Source organism: Chinchilla lanigera, unplaced genomic scaffold (assembly GCF_000276665.1).
Source record: "Chinchilla lanigera isolate Chin_1 unplaced genomic scaffold, ChiLan1.0 scaffold00131, whole genome shotgun sequence".
NCBI classification, from domain to species: Eukaryota; Metazoa; Chordata; class Mammalia; order Rodentia; family Chinchillidae; genus Chinchilla; species Chinchilla lanigera.
Genome location: NW_004955532.1, coordinates 1,681,844 through 1,690,897, shown reverse-complemented (window position 1 = coordinate 1,690,897; position 9,054 = coordinate 1,681,844). Strand labels below are relative to the sequence as shown.

Here is a 9,054-nt window from a genome sequence, read left to right as displayed (position 1 = left end):
AGCAACTGACCTGGCAACGGGTGGGCCTGGCAACAGCCTCCCCCGCCATCTTTCCACACCACCATGGTTCTGCTCAGCCTCCTGGTGGTTCTTTTGGCTCTGGCTGTCTCTGGTGAGGAGCTGGTGGGTAGGGAAGCCCCAGTTGCCCTCATAGCTGTGACCCTTCATGGGCTACCGCTGAGGGAGGGCAGGGGGAGAAGCGGGAAGGGGTAAGGGTCTGAAGCCCTGAGCCTTGCTCCTTGGCTTGGCTGCTTCCTCCTCCACGTTCTCTCCCCGTCTGTGAAATGTCAGATGTGGAAACCAGGAAGGACCTTGGGGATTTGGCCCTAAGACGTGGCCAGGTCCTACGGCAAAAGGCTGGGGCTGTGCTTGCCTGTGTGGCTGTTGGAACGTGGGGGCCTCCAGCCTGAGCTTCTGCTCCTCACAGGCCTCCACAGCCTGCCCTGGTTTGTGAATGTCTCCGAGAGCAAGGGCCCTGGCACTGTCCTTCAGGCGTTCACCTTCAACTGCTCCTCCCACACGCCCGCCCTGGAGCTGCTCCACGTGCGGCCGCCCACCACCTTCTTCAACACACCCAGCCTTGCTGGGCGAGAGGGGATCTACGTGGCAAAGGTAGGATGACGGCTACACCTGGGCACTGTGGGGGCGCCGGGGCAGACTTGAAATTGCAGAGGCTGGAGGGGTTGTAGGGAGACAGCCTGGACACCACAGGCTACTGCCTGCCCGCCACAGGTGACCCTGAGCAGCTCTGCCCGGCTGGACGCCCTCGCAGTGAACCACTACGAGCTGCGGCTGAAATACACATGTGGAAACCGTGCGGAGGAGGCATCGCTCTATGTGGATGTGCAGCGAGACCCTGGCCGTGTCCAGTGTGTTGGGAGATTTTTTAGCCTAGGTGAGGCCAGGGCTGTAGGCGGGGGTGGGCAGGCACGGCTTGGAAAGAGCCTCCCTCACCTCCCCTCTGGGCAGCTGGGGAAATCGTTCAGGTGCCGGAGATGGTCGGCCCCGGAGCCCTGCTGTACACATTGCTTATCCCAGGCCTGGAGGTCCAGGGAGCACAGGTGAGGCCAGCGCGGACGACAGGCTGAGCGGGGGAAGGGTGGAGAGTGAGCACAGCGTCTCTCTGGCAAGGCGCACCCTGCAGAAGGACCCTGCAGCACACCGTCGGGCCCGGGGGTGCATGTTCTTGGAGAGAGCCAGGAAGAACCACCAACCCTCCCAGGAGCCGGGGCTGGGCCCACAGGGACATCCTAGGGGCTGAGCTCTCCTTTCCAGTTCTCCTATGAGTTCTGAGTTCTCCTTGGTGGTTTTATATCACTGTTGTACTCCCAAAAAAGAAATTCGTTTTTAAAAATAAGTACTTTTAAAACAGAGAGAACTGAAGATCAGAGCAGGTTCAGGGTGGAGGGCAGGGAGCCTAGGCTGGGGCAGAAGTCAGAGGAGGGCCCGAGAGGCCCGGGTGTGCAGGTGCCGCCTGAGCTGTTCAAGGGTGGTGACGGCGGTGCTTGGGGCACTGAGGGCTGCATGGAGTTGCTGCATTCTCTGTTCTGTCAGATGAACATCACCAGTGCCCAGGACCCTCCAAACTTTCCCGGCCCTTTCTCTATCAGTGAAAAGGGCTTGCTGCGGGCGCCATCCCAGGGCCTTAAAGGCCAGGCTGAAAAGGTGAGCATGACCTGGCATCTGGGGATATCTGCAGATTGCGCAGAGCCATCACTTTCTGACAGTTTGTTTGTTGTTAGCCCCCTTGACCCCTGGACTAACGCTGCTTCTCGCAGGCCTACACCTGCCACGCTATGCTGACTGCCCTTTCACTTTGGCTGGGGTCTGTGCTGGGCTCTGAAATTCTAGAAAGAGAAATGGTTCCTGGCCCTGGGGGCCCACAGGCCCTCTAGCAGAAAGCAGAGTGTTTCAGGGCAATTGCTCGTTAACAGAAAGTTCTGAGTAAAGTGGCCACTGCTGAGTGAGAGAAGTTCCCTCTTCAGCAGCTCCACCTCTTGGTAACTGGCTCTCAGCAACTCCGCTCTAACAGTGTAGCTGTGAATGACTGCGACGTTATGCTTTCCTGAGATGTTTGCAACCTCATGGAAGAATTTGTGCCCAGACGTTCAGGGCTCAGGGCTCACAGGAAGAGTGAGACTAGCACAGTGGCAGGTCACGGGGGAAGAATGAATACTGGCGTCCTTGTGAAGGCTGCCGGGGGAGGACTGCGGGTAAACATGGAGGCGAGGACATCCCATGATCCACTTTCCTACGTGGTACCCACCTCAGGTCTTCCAGCTGCAAATCTCAGTGACCTTTGGACAAGGCCAAAGCTGCAAAGGGATGCTGACGGTGAAGGTTTTGCGTGCTCCTTCCAGCCAGGTCTCCTTCCTGTAAGGGTCCCCTGCCCTGGAGCAGTGGGGGAGGCAGTGCGTGGTCCTGGGGAATCAGGAGCAGGGATAGGGTACTGGGCTGTGGGAGCATCCTGGCTCTATGGGAAGGGAGCCCCTGGGAGGAGCCTGGAGACCCCATCGGGATGCACAGGAGCAGGCAGGAGTCAGGCCTCCACTTTTGGTCCAGAAACAAGACCCAGAATATCACCATTCCTGAGAACCTTGTCCCTGGGAGCGAGGTGATTCAGGTGCAGGCGACCGGCTTTGACTTGCGCTATGAAATCTGTTCCCCAGTGCCCAGCCGGCTCTACTCCATCGGCCGTGGTAAGGGGCTCAGGGAGAGTGGGTACCCGGAAGCTCTGTCACCACCTCCCCTTCCTAGGCCAGGCCTTCGATCCTGGTGGGGGTCCTGGCCTTGGAGGAGGAGGTGAAAAGGCTGCGTCAGTGGCTTTGTCAGCTGGAGCTGTTGCGTGGGGGGTGGTGTGAGCTGGGGCGGAACAGATGCCTCCTCCCTTCCCATCGAGCCCAGCCGATGGGGTGGTCCGGACCAGTGTGCCCCTGGAACTGACAGGCACCCTGGGCACGGGTGCGGCCAGCACGAGGCTTCTCGTGAGGGCCTTTGAGCGGCTGCAGCCCTGGGCCAGTGCCCAGCTGATCCTCACTGTGAATGTGCGGCCGGTCAACCGCTGGCCCCCACGCTGCCACCCGGCGCTCCTGGTGTGAGTAGCGGGAGCCTCGCCTGAGCTGTGGGAAAGATCCGCGGCTCTCTGCTGGGCGAGACTCCTGCCCCGCCTCCGCCCTCACCACCAGGACTGAAGTCCCTGAGGCCACACCTGTGGGCTCCGTGTTGAGCACCTTCACGTGCACCGACCCCGACTCTCCTGACACCAACCTGCACTACCAGCTGCGGCTTCACAGCCCTTCCCATCCTGCCAGCCTCTGCCTTCATGACCGCGTCCTTGAGGTGCCAGCCCCCACTGGCCCTCAGCCCACCTGTAGGCTGCCTGGGGCAGGAAGGGGTGGGCGGGCCACTGAGAGAGCTTGGAGGTAGGGGTGGAGGAGTGGTGTTGAGCTCACCTGCTTTGTAGTCTATAAGACAGGATCAAGATCAGGATGCCCCGGCCTGGGGCAGCCCAGTGTGGCTTGAGGCTCTCCCAGGCCTGGGCTGAGCCCTCCCTCTGCCCTCTCTGGCCAGGTGAACACCACATTGGACTGTGACACTCCTGGAGCCTACTTCCAGTTTGCAGCTTCCATCCTTGTGCATGACAGCGGTCAGCCCCAGATGACCAGTATGTAACCATACTCAGCACGGGACTTTCAGGACCAGGCTGTGCTTTCTACCCGCCCATGCGGGAGACAAAGACCTCTTTTCTCCCTCAGAAGCCCAGCTGACCTTATAGACAGCGTCACCTCCGTTGCCTTTTTTCTCCAGCTCCTCTCACTCCTTAGTGGCCCAGGGCGGGGGACACCTCCTTGCTCAGAACCCCAGGGCAAGGCCAGGTGCACCCCCGCCAGTTTCCCTGACTCCCAAATGGCCCTCAGCTGAGGTGCCAGTACTGGTGATGGTGACACCCATGAATGAGTTCTCCCCAACCTGTGCCCCACGTACATTCCGGGTTCGTGAGGATGCGCGGCCCTGCACCCTGCTGGGTTCTGTGGTGGGGACGGATATGGATTACCCTCGGAACAGCCTTGAATACCACGCCTCTGGTGGATCCACCATCTTTGCTGTGGACCGTCTCTCTGGTACTTCCTCCCAGGGCTGGGAGGAGGGGTGGGGGCAAGGCTGGCTCTTGGGCTGAGGCTGTGACCATCCTCTTCAGGGGAAATTCTCCTTCTGGGGCCTCTGGACTATGAACAGCAGAGGTCGCACAGGCTCACTGTCCTGGTAATCGACCACGGTCAAGATAGGGACCCCATGCACCGCCGTTCGGGGTCCTGTACCATTACCATCGAGGTTGAGGTGACTGAACTGAGGCCTTGGGAAGGCTTCTGGCCTTCGGTTTTCGGTGCTGTGCCTTAGGTTCTTCCTCTGGTTGGTTGGAGGGAAGGGGCCTCACCGTGCAAAGTGTCAGAACCTGTTGCCTGATTTGCATGATGCCTGTGCTTTGATTGTAGGAAGAGGAAGAGGAGGGGTGGACTTGGGTTGCACACACCTCTAACCTGGTGGCTTTTCTTCAGGATGTGAATGACCATGCCCCCGAGTGTGAGCCCCCGTTTCAAGAACTCACCATCTCCACTCCCCTGGGCCATAACGTGGAGGTGACCAAGATGTCCTGCCGGATCCTCCAGGAGCCACAGCGCCTGGCCTTGTCCTACAGCATTGTGGGAGGTATGGGTTGCGGGGGCCAGGAGGTTGTAGAGGAGGGCCAGGCCAAGGCCAACAGTGGTCCCTTTCTCCTGCCACTCTGCTTTCAGGGAATAGTCAGAGCCGATTCAGACTGCAAGGGGCTACCCTGGTGCATAATGACCCTGTGTTGGGACCTCCTTGGCCACAGCAGCCCTGTACCTATGAGCTAGTGATCCGTGTGGCTGACGCCGGCTCCTCCAGCCCCCACCTCAGCACCACGGCCACCATCATTGTACATCTGCTTCCCTGGAGGGCCAGCACAACGGCCACCAGCACTCACAGAGCTATAGTGAGGAGGCCGCGAGCCCTTGGGGGCTGGGGAGGGAGGAACTTGATGGGTGAGGAGGCCTAGTCCTTCGGGTGGAATGGTAGGGAAGGCACTGCATTCTGGAGGAGACTGCTCGGTGCAAAGAGCCTGGGACTCCAGCAGTGCGGATCTGGGGTGTGGGGCAGCTCAGCCTGGGCAGAGTTTTGAAGGCTGCGTGGTCAGGCATCCTTGCAGGGCCATGGTAAGGTTGTGGTCTCCATTTCAGGTGCCCTCAAGGATGATACCCCAGCTTGTGACAGACACAGAAATTTTCTGGCAGCCAGAGCCCTGGTTTGTGGTGGTACTGACAGTGACTAGTGCCTTTGTCCTCCTAGCTCTGGGCTGGCTTCTCCGCAAGCTGCTTTGGGGGTAGGGCTCCTTTTCCTGTGCTCCCTGCCTCCTCTACCCACTGCCCCGTTGGTAGAGGTGGTTTCTCCCAAGGTTTGATGACAAGGCCCAAGCTGTACTGAAGAGGGCTCTGCTGTCCCTCAGAGGTCTTCAGACTGGAGTCAGACATTAGGAGGAAGTAGCATCCTTCATTGGTAGAGCCCAGCCTTTTTTTTTCTTCTTGAGACAGTCTTGCTATGCAGTTCAGGCTGGCCTTGAGCTCACTTTGTAGGCCAGGCTGGTCTCAAATTTGCAACGATCCTCCTGCCTCAGCCTCCCCTATAATCTCAGTGCTGAGATTATAGGCATGTGCCACCACACCCAGCTAGAGCCCAGTTTTGAGATAGGATGGGTGTGGATGGCCCAGGCCTTGAGGCTCTTCAGTCAGTCTTGCATGGGCCATTTACACTTATTCTTGACCCCTGTTCTCCACTTCAAACCCGCTCTGCTCATGTGGACTGAAGTTCCTGTGGGTGCAGGACTGAGCCGAGGGGAGGGGGATAACAATGTGGGCATTGCATACAAACACAAACACTCACTGTCCCCAGTATAAAGGGACAGATGAACCACACACGTTCCTGATACCAGCAGGCCTGTTCTCACTGCTTGGTTCCTCCTCTTGTCATTTCAGGCTGGCCCAGGTGCTGCAGGCACCAAGGAAGTCAGGGAAGGCTCTTCTGCTAAACAGGTCAGTCTCTTTTGCATACTTCCTGTACTTTCAAGTGCACCTCTTATTTTATTTTCTTGCACTCCTAGGTAAGAAACCCACGGCCTCTGCACTGAGCTACAACCCCAGTCCTTTATTTTTATTTTCTTTTATTTTGAGACAGAGTCTTACTAAATCACTAAGTTGTCCAGGCTGGGCTTGAACCTGTGATTCTCCTGCCTCAGCCTTTCAGAGTGCTGAGATTACAGGGCTGCACCATGACATCTGGCTAGGGAGCCCACTTCTTAAGCTCAGGCTGGGGACCAGGGCCTTATACTATCCTCTTGCTCTGACTTTTCACCAGCATTCAAAGAAAAGAAAGATCCACTGAGGGGTTCATGGAGACACCAAGAATGGAGATGTCGCAGGCAGCCAGCAGTGTCCTAAGCTTGGTATGTCAACTCCCTGGCCCTGCCGGACCTGCTCCCTTGCCTGTGAAAGTGGGAGCGCCACCGGGGAGGCAGGCAGGCTCCTCGCCCGCAGGGCAGTTCTCTGTCTGCTCCCTGTGGGCCAGCCTCACTGCTTTTCAGCATCTCGCTTTCTTCTCAGGAGCATTTTGATGACAAAGCACAGGGTGCTCGTGAGTACCCCTTCCCCCAAGTCACTGTCTACCTGGGCCCTCGGCCCATCCCAGAATTTCCCCTACTACCAAGCAGCCACCATCTACATTGTCACTGATGGGTTGACTCTCACCCCCATTTACCCTTCAGCCAATCTTTGTCAAAAATGATGTGGCCGGGAGATGACTCAGACCTGCTCTGGTCCCTGCTCCCGAGGGGAGGGGAGAAGGTGACGAGGGAGAAACTTCCACATGCTCCAACATCGCTAGTGAATTATGGCAGAGTAGTCTGGCAAGCTGGCCATAGGGAAATTGGTGTCCAGTGTTAGGTAATCAGGGAGGCTTCGGTGCATTTGAGTCAGATCTTAGGGAATTTTCTGAGAAGGGAGGGGGCACATTGGATTCCAGCAGAAAGGGGGTCACCTGAGGGGGCTGGAGAGTATTCCCCTACCTTTAGGGGAGGGAGGAAGTTCTGCTGAGACCACAGTGATCTATCCCCCTTTCCCTCCCTCCTCTTCTGTCTCTGTCTTTCTGCCTCTCTCTCTCCCCACCTGTCTCTGTCTCTCTCTTCTGGTCATCTGGGCCCAGGTACAGGCAGAGATTACCTGTTCGACACACGCACGAGGACCCAGCACTGGCTTTGAGGCCGAACAGCTGCTTCACTATATGAGGACATTTTTTTTCTTCATGTGATCACGAGCTGTTTTCAAGTTGACTTAATGATAAAATTACAAACACAAAAGTCTCAGCCTTGTAATCTATGTGTAGAAGAAGCTGACAGCTGACCTTCCTTGTTCTTGCTTGGAAGAAGCACTACCTTGTGGGTACATCTAGGAAGCAGTAAGGTTGCTTCCCTGCGCCGAGTATGGGGGACTGAACCCAGGGCCTTTCCACTGAATTACATCCCCAGCCCCTCTTTTTTGTTTTGAGGCAGGATCTCTCTCAGTTACTAAATTGTCCAGGCTGGGCTCAAACTTGCAGTCTTCCTGCCTCAGTCTCCCAGAAGTTCCTGGACTCTAGCTATGTGCCACCATGCCTGGCTAGGTTGTCTTTGAAGATGCACTGTATGATGCTCTGTTTGACTGCAATTCGGAGATTGCAGAGGTAAGAGAGGCTCTTACCTTTGTGAGTGACTGAGAGGGCCTCCAGTTGTCCTGCCTCCTCACACCACCTGCTTCCTTTTCCTATCAATGGGAGGCCACTGTTGCTTTTTTAGAGTTCCACCAACCTTCAGCAAAGTTTGCCAACTATGTGTAGTGATTTTTTGGCGGGGAGAAGGTTCTGCAGCTTTTGGACTGCACTGACAGGTGATGCAGATTCTCAAAACCTGTGCATGGCTGGTCCTGGAGGGACTGATGGAAGCCCCTTTCTGGGAGGGTGTTTGAATCGCTTCCTGATGTGTTTCTTCTGATTTCTTAGCCCTCACCCCTCCCTATGTTGGGCTGAGCTCTGGTGTGTAGCCAAGAGACCTATAGCAACCTGCAGGAGTGCAGGTCTTGCTGGGCATAACGCTGACCCTCTCCTCCGCCCAGCCTGGCATCAGATCTCAGGCTGCTACTCCTCCATGAGGATCTGCTATCTGGTTGGAGGCTACATTTTTGGTGATCCCCCAAGTCACTTCTTTCACTTCTGTCAAGTTACAGACCTGAACTTCTCAGGGCACTGAACAATCTTCCTTCCTCAGCTGATCATGGCATTCAAGTCCAGAAAGAAGCTGAGTGCCTTCTGTGAAAAGCATTCTCAATGGGGTACCCACCAAAGTGACAGAGCAGGCCTCGGGCTGAGCAAACTGGAAGTGGCTGTAGGTGGCATTTTCCCTAGTACAGTATTTAGCCTGCTCTAAAGGCTCATTCAATCTGCATCTTTGAGAGGCTTGATTTTTATCCTCATTTTACTAAGGCCTGGAAGCCACCGAGTTACCTAGCTAGTTGGGGCCTTGGGATGTGGGACCAGGCCCTGTGCCTGCATTTGGATTCCTGACCTTGAAGCCCAGCTCAAGGTTAGGATAACCATCTTCACAGGACTCACGGTCTGCCTTGGAGGCAGGTCCTGGGCAAAAGATGCTGTCATAGGAAGTCAAGACAAGCTGCTTCAGAGCAGAGGAGGGAGTGTCCAGTGCGGGCCAGGACCTGCGCTGGGGCCTTAATCATGAGAAACGGGCCAGACGCTGTGGAGGTAACACAGAAGTCTGCATCTTGGGACTAGTGAGGGGTGTAGCTGAGGGAGCCTCTGGGAAGAGGCTCTTTACACTCTAGATGACGCAGGTGGTGGGAGATCCACTGTCAGAAGCGGCACGACCTTGGGCCAGCCTCCCCCTACGCCTCAGCTTCCTTACGAGTGAACCCGGGTAGGGACCCCCCACCTTCCCAT

The 9,054-nt window shown here is 56.7% G+C and overlaps 1 protein-coding gene across 4 annotated transcripts in view; it reads left to right on the top strand.

Annotated features, from left to right (window-relative positions):
- Positions 1 to 9,054, top strand: part of Cdhr4 (cadherin-related family member 4) — a 45,903-nt gene continuing 36,849 nt past the window's right edge. The window contains exons 1-19 of one of the 4 annotated variants that reach the window (XM_005410217.2): positions 1 to 112; positions 428 to 612; positions 733 to 895; positions 970 to 1,061; positions 1,555 to 1,665; positions 2,272 to 2,375; positions 2,563 to 2,699; positions 2,905 to 3,094; positions 3,186 to 3,339; positions 3,571 to 3,664; positions 3,918 to 4,121; positions 4,199 to 4,338; positions 4,557 to 4,707; positions 4,794 to 5,014; positions 5,259 to 5,401; positions 6,051 to 6,107; positions 6,430 to 6,517; positions 6,675 to 6,705; positions 7,273 to 7,419. In XM_005410217.2, the coding sequence (XP_005410274.1) occupies positions 64 to 112; positions 428 to 612; positions 733 to 895; positions 970 to 1,061; positions 1,555 to 1,665; positions 2,272 to 2,375; positions 2,563 to 2,699; positions 2,905 to 3,094; positions 3,186 to 3,339; positions 3,571 to 3,664; positions 3,918 to 4,121; positions 4,199 to 4,338; positions 4,557 to 4,707; positions 4,794 to 5,014; positions 5,259 to 5,401; positions 6,051 to 6,107; positions 6,430 to 6,517; positions 6,675 to 6,705; positions 7,273 to 7,328 (2,370 nt within the window). In that variant the 5' untranslated portion in view covers positions 1 to 63 and the 3' untranslated portion in view covers positions 7,329 to 7,419. Of the gene's footprint in view, positions 113 to 427; positions 613 to 732; positions 896 to 969; positions 1,062 to 1,554; positions 1,666 to 2,271; positions 2,376 to 2,562; positions 2,700 to 2,904; positions 3,095 to 3,185; positions 3,340 to 3,570; positions 3,665 to 3,917; positions 4,122 to 4,198; positions 4,339 to 4,556; positions 4,708 to 4,793; positions 5,015 to 5,258; positions 5,402 to 6,050; positions 6,108 to 6,429; positions 6,518 to 6,674; positions 7,251 to 7,272; positions 7,430 to 9,054 lie in introns of those variants that run through there. The other 3 variants (XM_005410216.2, XM_005410215.2, XM_013507603.1) reach the window with 3 other exon arrangements.